Here is a 17,718-nt window from a genome sequence, read left to right as displayed (position 1 = left end):
CTGGGGAGGTGTGAGGGCTGAGTCCCTGTGTACTGGGAGGAAGTGGGTCCAGGCAGAGGGCTCAGCAGGGCAGAGACCCTAAGACTGGAACCACGTGGTGGAGGAACAGCAAGGAGGCTGCAGCCAAGGGGCTGAGTGCGAGGGACCGCGAGACAGGTGGGGGGTGGTTGGCGAGGCTTTTTAGGCAATCACGAGGATCTCCACTTTTACTGGTCCTGGGACGGGACACAGGAAAGTTTGAGCACTGGGGCGGCACACCCTGACTCAAGTGCTCATGCAGCATCATCTAGGTGCTGTGGAAGCCAGAAGCAGGAGATGCTGCAGCGCTCAGCAAGAGATGATCCCGGCTTTGGGACCAGCGGCCAGCAGTGGAGGTGGTGAGAAGTCATCTGAAGATGGGAAGATAGATTTGCAGTGAATTGTGTTGTGGTACAAAAGCGGGTGGGAGGCACAGGGGCTTGCAGGGTACCATGTGCTTGGGTTCAGTTGGGGCCAGAAGGTGAAAGAAAGGCTCAGGCAAGAGCCTGAGGGTGTAGGGCGATGACTGTGTTCATGCATCTCGGAATTAAGGTGACTTGCTTGCTTTGCACAGTGGGCCGTCTGCTGAAGAGTATTGTCACACCCGCTCTGTGTTCTGCATGATGCTTTTAGGTCAGCCTTAGAGTTCAGAGCTTTGTCCCAACTCTGCTCACTGATGAACAGAGAAGATTCTTGTGATTTGGTTTCCAAGAGAAAATCCCAGCAAAGTGTGGATGGAGGTGGGGGCAGAGAGAATTGCTTTAGTCCCTCAAAGAGACTGTTTATAACAGTAGAACACAGTGAGAGCAACTAGGACAGCTTCTTCAAGAAGCACATATTCTTTCTTCCCTTGTAAGATGCACTTACTCTCCAAAGAAATCTTTTTTTTTTTTCTTACTGGAAATATTTCACTGCTTTGATTTTTTTTTAATTCATTGTCTTCAAAGTTTGCTCTTTCAGAATTCATTTGCTTACCATATAATCTATGACTATTTCAGAAGATTGAAATTAGGTTTCTTTTGTGGCTTCTAGTTTTTTTTTTTTAATTGTATTTATTTATTTATTTATTTATGGCTGTGTTGGGTCTTCGTTTCTGTGTGAGGGCTTTATGGCTGTGTTGGGTCTTCGTTTCTGCGCAAGGGCTTTCTCTAGTTGCGGCAAGCGGGGGCCACTCTTCATTGCGGTGCGCGGGCCTCTCACTATCACGGCCTCTCTTGTTGTGGAGCACAGGCTCCAGATGCGCAGGCTCAGTAATTGTGGCCCACGGGCCCAGTCGCTCCGCGGCATGTGGGATCTTCCCAGACCAGGGCTCGAACCCGTGTCCCCTGCATTGGCAGGCAGACTCTCAACCACTGCGCCAGCAGGGAAGCCCGTGGCTTCTACTTTTAAACCAAGAAGTGGGTTCAGAATTGGTGATGGAAAAGAACTTGAAATAGGATAGCTTATTGGGAACATTGATTTGGGCCCTTTTCTTCTATTGCTACTTTTTAGCTTATCTCTTTCAGAATATGCCTGATTTCCTTCTCGTGAGATACCACATATCTAAGGATCCAGTCGTTACTTAATTTTTCTTTGTTTACTGATAAATATGCTGTATGCTTTTGTTCTTTTAAAAAGCAATTTTATTGAGGTATAAAACACTCAAAATAAAATACATCCAATTTAAGTATAGAGTTTGAGTTTTGACAAAAGTGTGCAGCCACATACCTGTTACCATAATCCAATATGGACCATTTCCATCACTTTAAAAAGTACACTCTTGCCCATTTCTAAATAGCTCATCCCAGCCCCAGGCAACCACTGATCTGCTTCTGCGTCCAGTCACAATAGATTATATTTGCCTTTTCTAGAACATCCTATCAATAGAATCAAATCCTATGCACTCTTTTGGGTCTGGCCCCTTTGCCTCAGCACCATGTTCTTCCTTGAGGTTCATTATCATGTTGCTTGTGTCGGGATTTTTGTTTCTTTTATTGCTGAATAGTATTCCAATGTATGGACTTATTAACACACTTCACTTTTCATGGACATCGGGTTGTTTCCAGTTCAGGGAAATTATGAGTAAAGCTGCTATGGATGTTTTTCATCAAGTCTTGTTGTGAACAAATGCTGTCATTTCTCTTTGGTAAGCGCCTAGGAGAGGCATTGTTGCATCTCCTGTGATAGGTACACACAGTTTTTTTTTGTTTTTTGGTCGTACCATGCAGCTTGCGGGATCTTAGTCCCCCGGCCAGAGATCGAACCTGTGCCCCCTGCAGTGGAAGCATGGACCCCTAACCACTTACCGCCAGGGAATTCCCAGTACACACACATTATGATTGTTATGTCATCTTGATGAATCTACCACTTTTATCATGATGAGAAGTCTGTCCTGGTAATAATATATTTGTTCTGACGTCTACTTTGTCTAATATTGTTATAATCACTCGAGCTTTCTTGATATTAGTGTTTGCATGGTATGTCTATTCTCTGATCTCTGCCTTGTAATTAGACTATTTAGACCATTTACACTTAAATAATTACCAATTTAGTTGGATTTAAATCTCGCATGTATTATTTGTTTCCTTGTTGCTTTTTTCTTTTCCAGTCTTCTTTGGATTGAGTATATCCTAGTAAGTTGTCATCACCACTGGCTTATAATAGCTATATAGCTCTTCATTTCATTTATTTTTCTGGTGTTTCCAGGCACCTCGTCTTCCGTGAACTCCTGGTGCCTTTGCCTCGGCAGGACCACCATGGTCTGCTTGGGTCCCCCTCCCAGCACCACATTTCAGAAAGTGCCTCCAGGCCAAGAGCTGACCCAGTCTGGGGTCCTCCTAGTTTGCTTCCCTTCTTTCAGGGACTGTAGCCCCTTCTGTGTCTGAAAACACTTCATATATTTTGTCCAGTTTTCTGGTTGTTATTGTGGGAGCTTAGGTCCGGCTCTGGTTACCATATTATGTTCTGAAGTGTAATTTTATTTTTGAAATAAAGTATTTGGTTCTTGTCAGGAGAATGTGTTAAATATGTGAAATTGGGACTACCTGTAAAACCCTAGATGCATAACACCATTGTTATAACTTCACAAAGTGATGTAAAGATGGTGATGATCAGTTTCCGGCTTACGCATAGCAGCACATGTAAACCTCAGAAGCAGAAGCTTTGAAAAGTTCTATATCAGTACCGTTTGAATGATAACAGCCCATAATCAAGCCCTTAGGTGCTCAGTGTTCTACATACAGATCTTTTTTTAAAAAAATCATCTTACGTGTGTGTTTTTAACATTTTTTATTTATTTATTTATTTATTTTTGGCTGCGTTGAGTCTTTGTTGCTGTGCACGGTTTTTCTCTAGTTGCGGCGAGCGGGGGCTGCTCTTCGTTGTGGTGTGAGGGCTTCTCACTGTGGTAGCTTCTCTTGTTGCAGAGCACGGGCTGTAGGCACGCGGGCTTCAGTAGTTGTGGTGCATGGGCTTCAGTAGTTGTGGCTCACCGGCTCTAGAGCGCAGGCTCAGTAGTTGTAGTGCACGGGCTTAGTTGCTCCGAGGCATGTGGGATCTTCCCTGACCAGGGCTTAAACCCGTGTCCCCTGCATTGACAGGAGGATTCTTAACCACTGTGCCACCAGGGAAGCCCCTGAGGTTTTAATTTAATTTTAATTAATTTAAATTTAAATAGCCCCATGTGGCTAGTGGCTGCTGTATTAGACAGCAAAACTCCAGGTAGCAGGGGAGCAGGGGTAGAAAGACAGCCCTGTGATGGAGCAATCAGGGGAGCCTCCCAGCAAAAGACTGACCAGCCTCTTGCCTCACTGTGGCAGGGGAAGCACCAGGCTGGAAATGGCAAATACTTGGCACAGGCACCACTCCTAACCATTCCTGCGCCCATGGCAGACATTGCTAGTCAATCACCACACACTTTCTTGCTAGTTCAGCCATAGCTCAGGATCCTTCTCAGTACAACACTCCAGGCAGTCCCCAACTACACATCAGTGGATGCTAGCATTTGAGAGAAATATTACTGCTCATCCCTAGGCCAGGAGGCCCATCTGGGAGGTCCAGGATCTCACCAGGCTGTAAGGTGGCTGGCAAGGGACGTGTGGCCAACCTGGGTCAGTGAGGCAACCACAGATATGGAGAGTGGAGAGGCAATGTGCTGGAGGAGCCAAGATTTTTCTATTTCTTCAAGAAACACTCAGCATGATTTAGGGAGAGAGGAAGGGGGTGGGGGGAGAGGTGAAGACTTGTCAAAGCCAGCTGATGTGCAAAGCATTTGGAGATTTTTATTAAGCTGGGTGCAATATTGTGATTTATGAAGAAAAATACATATTTGGTCATTCAGACCAAAAATATATATTTGGTCATCTCCCACATGGCCCAAAGCTTAAAATATTTACATTTTCACCCTTTTTGGAAAAAAAAAAAAAAATTTGCTGACCCTTATTCTAGAGAGGGTTCTGAATTGCCCACAAAAGTGGACTTGCTGGATTAAAGGAAATATACATTGAAAATTTCAGTAGATGCTGCCCTTCGTACTTGCACTAGCAGCGTATGAGATTGCCTGTTCCCGTGTCCTCACCAACACAGAGTAATAGCAAACTTTTCCACGTGGCCAGTTTGATAGGTGAAAATGGTATTTCACTATAGTTTTTTTTTTTTTTTTGGTGTGTTAGTTTCTGCTTTATAACGAAGTGAATGAGCTATACATATACATATATCCCCATATCTCCTCCCTCCCACATCTCCCTCCCTCCCACCCTCCCCATCCCACCCCGCCAGGCGGTCACAAAGCACCGAGCTGATCTCCCTGTGCTATGTGGCTGCTTCCCACTGGCTATCTATTTTACATTTGGTAGTGTATATATGTCCATGACACTCTCTCACCCTGTCACATCTCAACTCTCCCCCTCCCCATATCCTCAAGTCCATTCTTTAGTAGGTCTGTGTCTTTATTCCCATCTTGCCACTAGGTTCTTCATGACCTTTTTTTTTTCCCTTAGATTCCATATATATGCGTTAGCATACTGTATTTGTTTTTCTCTTTCTGACTTACTTCACTCTGTATGACAGACTCTAACTCCATCCACTTCATTACAAATACCTCCATTTCATTTCTTTTTATGGCTGAGTAATATTCCATTGTATATATGTGCCACATCTTCTTTATCCATTCATCTGATGATGGACACTTAGGTTGCTTCCATGTCCTGGCTATTGTAAATAGAGCTGCAATGAACATTTTGGTACATGACTCTCTTTGAATTATGGTTTTCTCAGGGTATATGCCCAGTAGTGGGATTGCTGGGTCATATGGTAGTTCTATTTTTAGTTTTTTAAGGAACCTCCATACTGTTCTCCATAGTGGCTGTATCAATTTACATTCCCACCAACAGTGCAAGAGGGTTCCCTTTTCTCCACACCCTCTCCAGCATTTATTGTTTGTAGATTTTTGGATGACGGCCATTCTGACCGGAGTGAGATGATACCTCATTGTAGTTTTGATTTGCATTTCTCTAATGATTAATGATGTTGAGCATTCTTTCATGTGTCTGTTGGCCATCTGTATATCTTCTTTGGAGAAATGTCTGTTTAGGTCTTCTGCCCATTTTTGGATTGGGTTGTTTGTTTTTTTGTTATTGAGCTGCATGAGCTGCTTGTAAATCTTGGAGATTAATCCTTTGTCAGTTGCTTCATTTGCAAATAATTTCTCCCATTCTGAGGGTTGTCTTTTGGTCTTGTTTATGGTTTCCTTTGCTGTGCAAAAGCTTTTAAGTTTCATTAGGTCCCATTTGTTTATTTGTGTTTTTATTTCCATTTCTCTAGGAGGTGGGTCAAAAAGGATCTTGCTGTGATGTATGTCATAGAGTGTTCTGCCTATGTTTTCCTCTAAGAGTTTGATAGTGTCTGGCTTTACACTTAGGTCTTTAATCCATTTTGAGTTTATTTTTGTGTATGGTGTCAGGGAGTGTTCTAATTTCATACTTTTACATGTACCTGTCCGGTTTTCCCAGCACCACTTATTGAAGAGGCTGTCTTTTCTCCACTGTATATGCTTGCCTCCTTTATCAAAGATAAGGTGACCATATGTGCTTGGGTTTATCTCTGGGCTTTCTATCCTGTTCCATTGATCTATATTTCTGTTTTTGTGCCAGTACCAAACTGTCTTGATTACTGTAGCTTTGTAATATAGTCTGAAGTCAGGGAGCCTGATTCCTCCAGCTCCATTTTTCGTTCTCAAGATTGCTTTGGCTATTCGGGGTCTTTTGTGTCTCCATACAAATTGTGAAATTTTTTGTTCTAGTTCTGTGAAAAATGCCATTCACTATAGTTTTAATTGTACTTACCTTATTAGCAGTAAGATTTATTATTAGGGAGTAGGTATAATAAAATATATATGTGGTCTTTGTCCCTCGTTCCTGGCACAAAACTTCTAAAACCTGTGGAATTTCCAGATAGGAGTGTCTTTTGATATTCATAACAAAACCGTTTCAACCACACCTGAGTTTGTGTTAATGAGGTGACTTTTGGAAAGCCCCTAAGGAAGGGGCTGGTTGCCAGGGGAACCAACCAGAATTAGAGGATTGGAACTTTCAGTCTCTTCCACCCTCCCCCCACCCCCTTGAAGGGGAGAGGGCCTTGAGGTTGAATCAGTTAATCCTGTCTACATAACGAAGCTTCAGTGAAATTAAAAGAATGGGGTTTGGAGAGCTTCTGGATTGGTATACACAGGGAGGTGCCGGGTGGGACAGCATGGAAGCTTTGCACCCCTTTCGCCATACCTTGCCCTGTGCGTCTCTTCCATATGGCTGTTCCTGAGTTAGATCCTTTTATAATAAACTGGTAATCTAGAAAGGAGAGAAAAAAAAAAAATATATATATATATATATTTGGTCATCTCATATATATTTGGCTTTCCAAAAGTCACCTCATTAACATAACAAAAGGCACCTTTTTTAAAAGATTAATTTTTATTCGAGCGTAGTTCTGCTGTACAGCAAAGTGAATCAGCTATACATATATCCCCTCTTTTTTGGATTTCCTTCCCATTTAGGTCACCACAGAGCACTGAGTAGAGTTCCCTGTGCTATACAGTAGGTTCTCATTAGCCTGGAAGGGCGACGCTGCACTCTCCCCTCCCTTGCCAGGCAGACTGTGCTTCTGTTACTGCAGCCCAAGGCCCCGAGAGCCTGCTCTGGTTCCTCAGGGGCCCCTGGGAGGGGTGTTTGTCACCGGTCTCTCCGCAAGCCCAGTTCTCTCCACCGTGACTGTCCTCGATTGCGGCGTCTGCTACACGGCCTGGGTCAAAGAGCCTAAAAGTGCAGGGATTGGGACCCAACCTGGTAGGAGGAACTTGAGTCCCGTGATCCCCCTAAGCCCCTGTAACCCTGCGGTGGGCGTGGGTCCCCTCAAGTCACGCTGCCTCCCGCACCCACAGCTGCCTTCTGTCTTTGGCTGAGTCCCCTCTGGTTCCTCAAATGGCCACCAGGTGGGAGCAGAGACCTGCGGTGAGGCTGGGACTGAGGCCTCCTTGAAGATGGGCTAGGAGGGGTCCAGGCAGGGCTGGGGGCCTCTCTCACTGGGGGTCTGGGCCTTCCGGGTGGCTGGGAGCTGGGTGCGTGCCTGGGGGTGCAGGCCTCTTTTGGGGTGAGTGTGCTGTGACTGCGTGGCGTGTAGATGGGCACACCTGTGTGCAGAGGCCTCTGCAGCTGTTGGGTGCGTGTGCCCTTGAGCGTGCCCGTGTGCAAGCATGCAGGGGTACCTGTGTGTGACTGCAGGGCCTGGGTCTGCAGAACCCTCCCTGTTCCCCTGCAGGCCTGAGAAGGCTGACGATTGCGATAGCCTGGCCCTTGAACTTTATGTTTCCAAAGTGGGAGGTGGCTCCGAGGCTCGGACCTCAGGACCCCCTGCCCGCTGCGTTCCCTTAGGCTGTGTCCAGCCAGTGTGGCGGCTTGTCCTACTTTGCCAGCTTTGGGGTCCTGCTGAGCCTTTTTTAGTTATTTTTTTAACACCTTTATTGGAGTATAATTGCTTTACAATGGTGTGTTAGTTTCTGCTGTATAACAAAGTGAATCAGTTATACATATACATATGTCCCCATATCTCTTCCCTCTTGCATCTCCCTCCCTCCCACCCTCCCTATCCCACACCTCTAGGTGGTCACAAAGCAGAGCTGATCTCCCTGTGCTATGTGGCTGCTTCCCACTAGCTATCTATTTTACGTTTGGTAGTGCATATATGTCCATGCCACTCTCTCACTTTGTCACATCTTACCCTTCCCCCTCCCCATATCCTCAGGTCCATTCTCTAGTAGGTCTGTGAGCCTTTTGATTTGTGTCAGGATGGGGACTCATTGCTGTTCCTGGGGGCCTCGGGGTAGGAAAGGCCAACAGTGCACTGGGGGTGCTCCTTAGCCCCAGGCTGGGGGTTCGGGGAGGGGGAGGGCCGCCCCACCGGAGTTTGTGCCCCTCGTCCTGCCAAGCCACTGGGAGGGTGGATGCTAGCCCACTTGTCACCCGCTTAGCATCCTGGGCTTCCAAGGTCCTCCTCCAGCCAGGCCCATTTCCCTGCTCCCTTTGGTGCCTTTCTACTGCCCTCACTACCTCCACCGCCCTCTTCCGTTCTCCCTGAAAACCACCAGGCCAAGCAGACATTTGTCAAGGTCACAGTGACCTCCATGCTGCCAAGCCCAGCGGACAGTTCTCCGGCCTCCTCTGACTTGACCCTCAGCAGCACTTCAGGGGCTGGTCCTTCCCTCCTCCTGCCATCACTCCCTTCCGTAGCTCAGGAATTCCGCTCTCCTGGTTTTCCTTCTGTCCCGCTGGCCCTCCCTCTCAGCCTCCTTTGCTGGTCCCTGATCTCTCCAAGTCTGGGTGCCCCATCCCTACACCTCTTCTCTCTCCCTCTTTAAACGCTCACTTCCTTGGTGATCTCATCCAAGCTCATGGCTTTAGAATGACTCCCGTTCAGTATAACTTAATTAGTTGGTTTTTTATCATCTGTCTTCTCCCAAATGAAAGCAAGCTCTTGACAGGCAGGGCTTTTTTTGTCTTAAGTCAGGTTTATTAAGGTATAATTTACATGCAGTTAATGTCACCTTTTTTAGTGTTCACTTCTGTAAGTTTTTGACAAACACGTATAGTTGTAAAACTGTGTCCGCCATCAATTACAGGACAGTTCCCATCACCCCAAAAGTTCTCCATACCCTTGTGGTCATCCCCTCCCCCATGTCCCGCCCTTGGCAGCCACTAATCTGTTCTTTTGTCCCTTTTCCCTAGTTGTGCCTTTTCTGAAAAGTCATAAAAATGGAATTGTACTGTGTGTAACCTTTGGAATCGGCTTCTTCCACTTATCACAATGCACAGCTCATTTGAGATTCACCCATATTGTTGCAGCTGTGAGCCGTTAGTTCTTTTATTCTATTGTATTTTATTGCACAGCTTTGTTTATCTGTTCAGAGGGGGACCAGTTGTCCTGGTTTCCATGGGAGGGAATGGTTTTTCTGGGACATGGGACTTTCAGTGCTAAAACCAGGGTGGTTGGTTATCTTAGTTCTTTAGTTGAGGGACATTTGGGTTGTTTCTAGTTTGTTGATGATTTTGAATGCCTACTCAATATAACCAGGGACAGAGGGTTTTTTGGTGAACACAAATGTTCATTTTTCTTGGGTAAATACCTAGGAGTGGGATTGCTCAGTTGTATGACGGGTGTACATATCACTGTAAAAGAGGCTGCCAAGCTGTTCTCCAGAGTGGCTGTATTGTGTAGCATTGTGGGAGAATTCCACTTGCTCTGCGTCTTAACCAGAACTTGGTAGTGTGTCAAAAAAATTAAAAACAGGTTTTTTAGCCATCTTAATAGGTGTATAATGATATCTCCTCACGGTTGGCAGAAATTTCCTTTATTCGCCTTGAGTAGTGTTGTGCCCCCAGTGCCTGGGTTAGTGCCTGCTGTGTAGTAGACACTCGATGCATATTTTTTTTTTTTTTCCTGAGTGAATGAATGTCTGGATGGATGAATGAATGAAGTCAAAGGGGCTTCCGGTATCTAAATCTGTTATAGCAAATACATAGCACACGTACCGCCAATTCCCCCATGCCCCATTCTGTTTCCATGGCAGATGTCACTCATCAATTGAGCCATTTTATCCACCTGCTTCATTTCAGACAGGTACGATCCGGTCCTTTGTGTAGCAAGTGAGATGAGCCCCATGAGCTAATGCAGCTCTAGTTCAAGCCTCTCATTGGCTGAAGAAGAGGCCAGGCTCAGAGCAGGGTCCAAGGCTGCCCAAGGACTCACAGCGAGCCAGTGGCAGGACTAGATCTCCAGGCTGGGCTCTCCCCAGAAAAATGCACGACGTCTCTGACAAGGCTGGAGTAGGATGGGAGGCATGGACGTGGATCTGGGCTTGAGGCCGGGTTGGAGCGTTGTGGAGTGCTCCCTGGGCCCCGGCTGGGTGGGAAGGCTGATGCCGGCGATCTTCCTGCAGGTGCCCAGGAGCTGCCGGGATGGCCTACCCGCCCACGTTGGCTCCCTGGCCCAGCGGGCGTACTGGGCTCTGCTGAGCCAGCAGAGGGACCAGAGCATCGTGGCCCTGGGCCGGAGCGGTGCTGGCAAGACCACCTGCTGCGAGCAGGTCCTGCAGCACCTGGTGGGGATGGCAGGCAGTGTGGATGGCAGGGTCTCAGGTACAGTGGTCTCCAGGTGACGTGCAGCTGGGACGTGGTGGGGGCGGTGGCGTGGGGGAAGGGAAGGGAGAGTCGGAGGGAGTGCTGGGCCGCTCTTTCTTCTATCTGCTCAGCTAGCGTTCACTGAGCACCTAGCTGGGTGCAGACCCTGTGCTGGCTTCTGGGCAGGGCCACCCCGAGTCTGTTGGGTACTTTTGTGTGAATTAGAAACAGGTACTCCTTGCCTAAGACTCACTGCCACATGTGGAACAGTCGTCACACATTGACATTGTTAGAACCAAACACTTGACCACCACGTTCTGGGCCATCATCCTAATAAGTATACAGGCCTATGGCTATCTGATATAAATGCTGTGCCCTTAGGTGTGGTGTCCTTGTGCAGCGCACAGCCCACTGGACTGTGCAGAGGACCCGATAAGTAAAAACAAAGACAAGGGGTCACCGACAGCCGGAAGGGAGACTCAGCTGCGCATCTGTGCCAGACTCCAATGCTCTGCACCGCTTGCTGGCTGAGCTGGGGAGGGGAGAGGCGGAGGGAGCACAGAGAAGGGGCGGGGGGGCTTCCTTGAGGAAATGATGTTTGAGCTGGGCATTAAAGAAAGAGTGTCAACATTGTAAATCAACTATACTTCAATAAAAAAATAGTGTCAATTGGTGATAATAATTACAATATTGATGGTGATCGTGGTAAATGCTTGCTGAGGACTTACGCGCCAGGCTCTATTCCAAGCAGGTTAACTTATTTATTATTTAAAACATCCCTATAAGGTAGACATTATTATTATTTGAATTTTATAGATGAGGCCATTAAAACGCAGGGAGGTTAACCAGCTTGCCCAAGGCCACACAGCTCATACATCCTGGCACCGAGATTCAAACACAGACAGTTTGGCTCCAGAGCTGTTACCCCTGGGCCAGTGTTCTCAGTGTATTGTTGCCCCTCTGAGGAGCCTTTTTAGTTGTTCTTTCTCCTAATCGTCTCCCACCATGAAAAGTTAATGCCATAGATTCACCGTATGTTTGCTTATGCAGTGTGTGTGTATGTGTGTATATATATACAGACACACACAGACATATATATATATGTATCTGTGCTCTATTCTATACATAAGAAAGGAAAACTGCTTCCATCCTCAAGAATCAGTTTCTGCCCTCTTGGGGGCAGTATTCCCCCTGCTGAGAATATATGGCCCAGGCAGTATTGCTTTTCTAATAATAACAAACAATACTAACACCACCACATTTTGAGCATGTTCTGAGCACTTTCCATTATTAAATCTTTTAGTCTTTGTGGCAACCACATGAGGTAAGTAAGTACTATTATTACCTCCATCTTATAGATGGGGTATCTGAGGCACAGGGAGGTTAATTTATTCGCTCCAAATCAGGTGACTAACAAGGGGGAGAGGCCATATTCAAGCTTGTTTAACCACTGTACTATCCTGCTTCTCCACTGGGGTTATTCCAATGCTTTATTGATCACCTGTTCTGCACCTGGCCCAGGTTAGAGCCCTGTTAGGAGCTGGGGATACAGCAAGGAGAGGCCCTCCCAGAATGTAGTTCTGCTGAAAGTGTGTGTTGGCGGCGTGGGAGTCAGGCTAGGCTGTATCCAGGTGCCTAGCACATAGTGGGTGCTCGTTAAATAGTTATGTTAAAAAGCCTGGGACTGCAGGGCTTTTTGAGCTGGCTGTGATGGGCGTTCCCCGAGAGCAGGTCCAAGAATGTGAATGCCCTGCCCTGCTCCTAGACTCCACCAGGCCCAGGAAGCCCTAGGGCAGCCCTTGTCACTCAGATTGTACCAATCCTAGGTGTGTGTATCTCCCCTTCTGGGCTCACTCTTGCTCCCCCCACGCCCCTGCTTGCAGCACAGGGCCAGCCCAGCAGTGGAAGAGGTGTGGCTTAGAGCTGAGTTGGGGGAGTGGAGGGGGCCCTGCTGGGGCCTGGGACCAGAATGGGGTCCTGTGAGAGGTGGGGGTGGCAGCACCCGGGCCACGGGTGATGCCCGTCTGTGCCCCACCAGTGGAGAAGATTCGAGCCACCTTCACTGTCCTCCGGGCCTTTGGCTCCGTGTTCACCAGCCACAGCCGCCGTGCCACCCGGTTCTCCATGGTGATGTCACTGGACTTCAACGCCACAGGCCGAGTCACGGCCGCCCAGCTCTAGGTGAGGCCTCTGGGTGGGAGGGAGAGGGGGCTCTTTGGGGCTGCAGTAGCCTCAGCCCCCCTCAGCAGGGCCCACGCCTCCAGCTGGGACCCTGGAATGTGTCTAAATGGTCATCGCTCCCCAGGCCAAGGCCAGCTCCTCCCCACCTCGCTCAGTGCCCAGACATCTCCTCCCCGAGCACGGCGGCTCGTCTGTGCCTCGGAGTATCACAGGGATGAAATACTCATGAGTAGATACATAATTCAGCCGCTCATTGGCTGGGTCTTAAAAGCGTAAGCTGAAATTAAACAGGCGCTCGCTGGCCTTCTGCGGCAGCCCGTGTGTGACAGGCACATGACCTGTTTGTTCCTCTCTCTGAAATCACCCGGCTCCTCCCCTTCCCCCCGCAAACATTCTGTTTGAACAGAAAACAGGATTAGGTTATTAGAAGGGTTGTTTGTATGTGGAGCTAGGAGAATACCCAGACTCGCTGGTGCACGATAAATCCCTTTCTGTCCCGGCCCTGAAAGTCTACCGTGCATCACCATGTGGGTCAAGTTATTAAGGGCTTCGGTTGCGTAAGAGTGTGTTGGAGGGCGGCTCTGGGTTAATTGTTAGTACCCTTGGATTCCTTCATCGGAATGAGCCCGTTGCATTCGTTGATTGCCGGCGTGGACTCTGAATGAGTGAGACAAAGGCCTGGCACGTTTTGATTTGGAGGCATCCAGCCAAGTTAGGGCCTGAGGTGCTGCCTCGAAGAGTGGGCCTGGGGGTTGGTGGGGGTGTGCGGGCAGCCTAGCGGGGCCTCGTGCTGACCGGCGCCTGTCCTCTCCCCTGGCAGACGATGCTGTTGGAGAAGAGCCACGTGGCCCGGCAGCTGGAAGAAGGCAATTTCGAGGTTTTCTCCCAGATGCTAGCCGGATTGGACCTGGATCTCAGGTGAGCGACTGGGCTGAGCAGGGACGGCCGAGGGCAGTGAGACAAGGGGCCTCCGCTCTCCAGGGCCCCAGCCCTGCCTCTGCCCAGAGGTGAGAGGCAGTGGATCCCAGTGGTTAGGAATCTGGCCTCTGATTCCAGCTACCTGGTACTGCTCCTGGGCTGGGTGAACCTGGCCAGGTGTCACCTGCTCTGAACCTCCGTTTCTTCCTCTGTAAAGTGGAAATAGTACCTTGACTGACCTTACAGGATTAAGTGAGATAATTCACATATGGCTCTTCATACACGCCGGGGGGTGGTGGTGGATGTCTGCTGTGACGGTGACATTTTGGTACAGGTTCTGACAGCAGCGTGGGAGGTGGGCAAGGAACAGCAGACCCCAAATCTTCCAGAAGCTCCTAAACTCTGTGAGAGCCTTGGGTGCACCTGAGGTAGCTCAGGGCGAGGAGGCACCAGGTGGAACAGCAGAGAAACCAGAAGACTCATCTGGGAGGGCCTTCTGGGGGAGGTGGCCCAGGGAGTCATCTCTGCCCCTCGCTGACTCCTGGGAATTCTTGGACATGTGGCTCCCTGTCTCTAGCCTTGGTTTCCTCATCTGTTGAACGAATGAGTAAGGTTCTATCTAGTGAAGCTCCAGGGAGTGCTCACCCCAGGCGAGGGGTGATAATTTTCAATTTGCCTCTGCGTCCCCCATCATTTGTCTCCTGCCTTCCACCCCCATCTGAAGGGCAGGCCCAACCTGTCCTGAGCCTCCTGGCTAAGGCCAGAGGGGCACCTTACCCTTTGGAGAGAGGGCAGATTAGAGAGGAAACTCCCAGTTTTCAGAGCAGGGTAACTGAGGAGTAAGGAAGCTTCTGGAAGGCCTTCACTTAAGAAGGGCCCATTGAGGGCAGCAAGTGAGGAATATTTGGGAGGCAGGGCCAGGGCCTGAGGCAGACCCCAGGGCCACCTGGGGCACTCTGTGGAGCCCCGTGCCATGATGCCCACCTGCCCTGCCAGGCCACTGGTGTGGGTGGGTCCTCCCTTACTTCTGGTCCCTTCTCTGTTTCCAGGACAGAACTGTACCTGCACCAGCTGGCAGACAGCAGCTCCTTCGGCATGGGCGTATGGCCTAAGGTAAAGAGGAGGTCCTTCTGGGTGTGAGTGGGTGTCTGTGTCCCCATGGCCAAGATGGGAGGGTCCCCTGTGTGGCTCGTCCCTCTGCCACTGGGGTGAGTAGTTGGCAAGGGCTGGTCACGTGGGGGAGGCAGCGTTGCCTTTATGGGGCCTGGGCTTGTCAGGGAAATGAGTCTTGTGCTAATAAAGGGAACCAGGAGGTGGTTTGTGTAGAGGTAAGGGCGCGGTCTCCGGGACAGGCTGTCTGGGTTCAAACCCTGGCTCTGACACTTACTGGATATGAGACCTCCGGCATGGACCCTAGCCTCTCTGAATGTCTGTGTCCTCTTCGGTAAAATAACAACAGTAGCTAGTGGTATCTGCCTCATGGACCTGTTGTCAGGATTAAATGAAACGATGTGCAGAAAGCAGCTAGCACTGGGCTTGGATTACATCAGTCAGTGGCAGTTTTCTTAGGAAATATTGTTGATGATTAATGTGGCTTCCTGGAAGATGGGGCCTGTGAGTAGGGCCTTGAGAGGTGGTATTCGGTTGCTTAAAAAAGCACATTGTTCACTTGTTTATTCTTTTATTTATTTTTTTATATTTTAAAAATTGTTTTGAGTCACCCACCCCCACCCCCACTCCTACCATCATCCCCTGTGCCAGGCCTGTGCTGAGTGCTGGGATTATGGTCCTCATCCCTAAATTTTCACCCTATCAAGAGAGAAAGACTTGGGAATTAATGCAATCGTGTGGGATAAGAAAAATGCCAGAGTTTGTACAACATTCTGTACACCAGAGGATAGATGAAAGCTACTTGGCCTCAGTCAGGGAAGGCTTCTTAGCCAAGGGGACATCTGACCTGGGTTTTGAAGGATGAGTAGGAGCTTACCAGGCAGAGGGGAGTGAATCATTTCTACTCTGAAGCCCTTTTCCAAACATACGTGTCAGGGAAACAAATGGTGCTGGAATAATTTGGTATCGTCATGCAAAAAAAAAGAATTTCAGTCCACAAATTCACACCATGTACAAAAATCGACCAAAAAAAATGGATCATAGACCTTAATGTAAGACTTAAAATCATAAAATTTCCAGAAGAAAACAGGAGGAAAATTTCTGTAACTTTGGATCGAGCAAAGGCTTCATAGATATGACCCCAAAAGCACAGTCCATGAGAGAACAAACTGATGAATTGCACTTTGTTGAAATTAAGAACTTCTGCTCTTTGCGTGTCACTGTTAATATGAAAATACAAGCCACAGACTGGGAGAAAATACTTGCAAATCACATATCTGAAAAAGTCTTTGAATCCAGAATTTATAAATGACTCTCAGAACTCATAAATAACCCAACAAAAAAGATGGGCCAAAGATTTCAACATAGACTTCCCCAGAGAAGATACTTAGATGGCATGTGAAAGTATATTAAACATCCTTAGTCATTAAAGAAATTGAAACTCGAACCATGATGAAATAACTACTACACAATTACTAGAGTGTCTACACTTGAAAAGATTGATCGTACCAATGCTGGTGAGAATCTGGAGTAACTGGAGCTCTCATACCCTGCTGGTGGGAGTGGAAAATAGTGCACCATCTCGGAAAACGGGCTCTTACAAAGTTAAACATACACCTCCCACGTGGCACGCTAGTCTACTCCTAGGTATTTATGCAGGAGAATGGAAGTGTACATCCGTGCAAAATTTATTTTACATGAAAGTTCATTAGCAGTTTTATGTGTACTAGCCAAAACCTAGAAACTACCCAAAATGTCTATTAACAGGTTAATGGATGAATTCATTATAGAAAACCATAAAGGTAGGATACTACTCAGTAATAACAATGAACTGCTGATACATCCAAGAACATGATGGCTCTCAAAATAATTGTACTGAGTGAGAAATCTCAGATGAAAGAGTACAACCATATAATCCCATGTATTTGAAACTCTAGAAAATGCAAACGAATCTGCTGTGACAGCAAACAGGTCAATGGTTGCCTGGGGTTTTGGTTGCAGGAGGAGGGGAGAGAGGATTATGAAAGGGAATTTTTGCGGGTGATGGATGTGTCCATTGTCTTGAGTGCCAAGGCTTTCACGGGTGTATATGTCAAGCTTATCACAGTGTACTTGTTAAAGATGAGTGGTTTATTTTTGCCAGTTACACCTCAGTAAGGCTGTCTCACACTCTCTCTCTCTGCTGGGTACTATCCACAGAGTTACTGATTAAGTAGGTCTGGGCTAGGGCCTGAGAATCTGCATTTCTCACAAGTCCCCAGTTGATGGCGAAGCTGTGGGTCCAGGGACCCCGCTTTGAGAACCACTGTAGGTGAGTCTGTTTCGACAGTGAGTGGAGTGGGATGGAGTGGGGTGATGCGGCTCCCCCAGCTTCACCTGCCTGACACCCCCCTCCACGGGGGGGACTTGCAGTATGTTCTTCTTTCATGCCTCTTCTCCCCCTGGTTTCCGCGGCGCTAGGAGCCCAGACTGGCCCCAGCACGGCAGGGGATGCGAGGCTATCCCAGTTCTGGGTTTTCTTTAATGAGGTTGGGCCACATGTATCCATTTGAATCAGCAAGAGCGTTGTTGTTTGTTTTCTTGGTTTTGATGAGGAGAAGGGCTCAAGCCAGGCCCTCGTGAGCATCCCAGCCTGACCTGTTTGTTCACAGTCTGCATACAGGAATGGGGCACAGTGTGAACCCAATCAAGGAGGTGTTTGAAGTGGCTTTCTTTTTCTGTGTGTTTCTGGGGGTTGTTTTTTTAGACCAGTTGATCTGTGGGAACTGGTAGGGTATTTCTCTGTTCTCACCCTGCTACCTGGCAGGTATGGAGAGTGTTTTCTTTGTTCTCTAAGAGCAAAAATACA

At 48.0% G+C, this 17,718-nt stretch overlaps 1 protein-coding gene across 2 annotated transcripts in view; it reads left to right on the top strand.

The window, feature by feature from the left end:
- Positions 1 to 17,718, top strand: part of LOC309639837 (unconventional myosin-XVIIIb-like) — a 62,232-nt gene that overhangs the window by 17,228 nt on the left and 27,286 nt on the right. Inside the window, exons 2-5 of one of the 2 annotated variants that reach the window (XM_082417613.1) lie at positions 10,481 to 10,679; positions 12,700 to 12,842; positions 13,663 to 13,760; positions 14,810 to 14,873. In XM_082417613.1, the coding sequence (XP_082273739.1) occupies positions 10,481 to 10,679; positions 12,700 to 12,842 (342 nt within the window). In that variant the 3' untranslated portion in view covers positions 13,663 to 13,760; positions 14,810 to 14,873. The remainder of the gene's footprint in view (positions 1 to 10,480; positions 10,680 to 12,699; positions 12,843 to 13,662; positions 13,761 to 14,809; positions 14,874 to 17,718) is intronic. The other variant, XR_014251886.1, reaches the window with a different exon arrangement.

This window comes from Balaenoptera physalus (genome assembly GCF_965194825.1).
Source record: "Balaenoptera physalus genome assembly, chromosome: 12".
In the NCBI taxonomy this organism is placed as follows: Eukaryota; Metazoa; Chordata; class Mammalia; order Artiodactyla; family Balaenopteridae; genus Balaenoptera; species Balaenoptera physalus.
The sequence above is the reverse complement of the archived record's forward strand: the minus strand, read 5'-3'. Positions and strand labels throughout refer to the sequence as shown.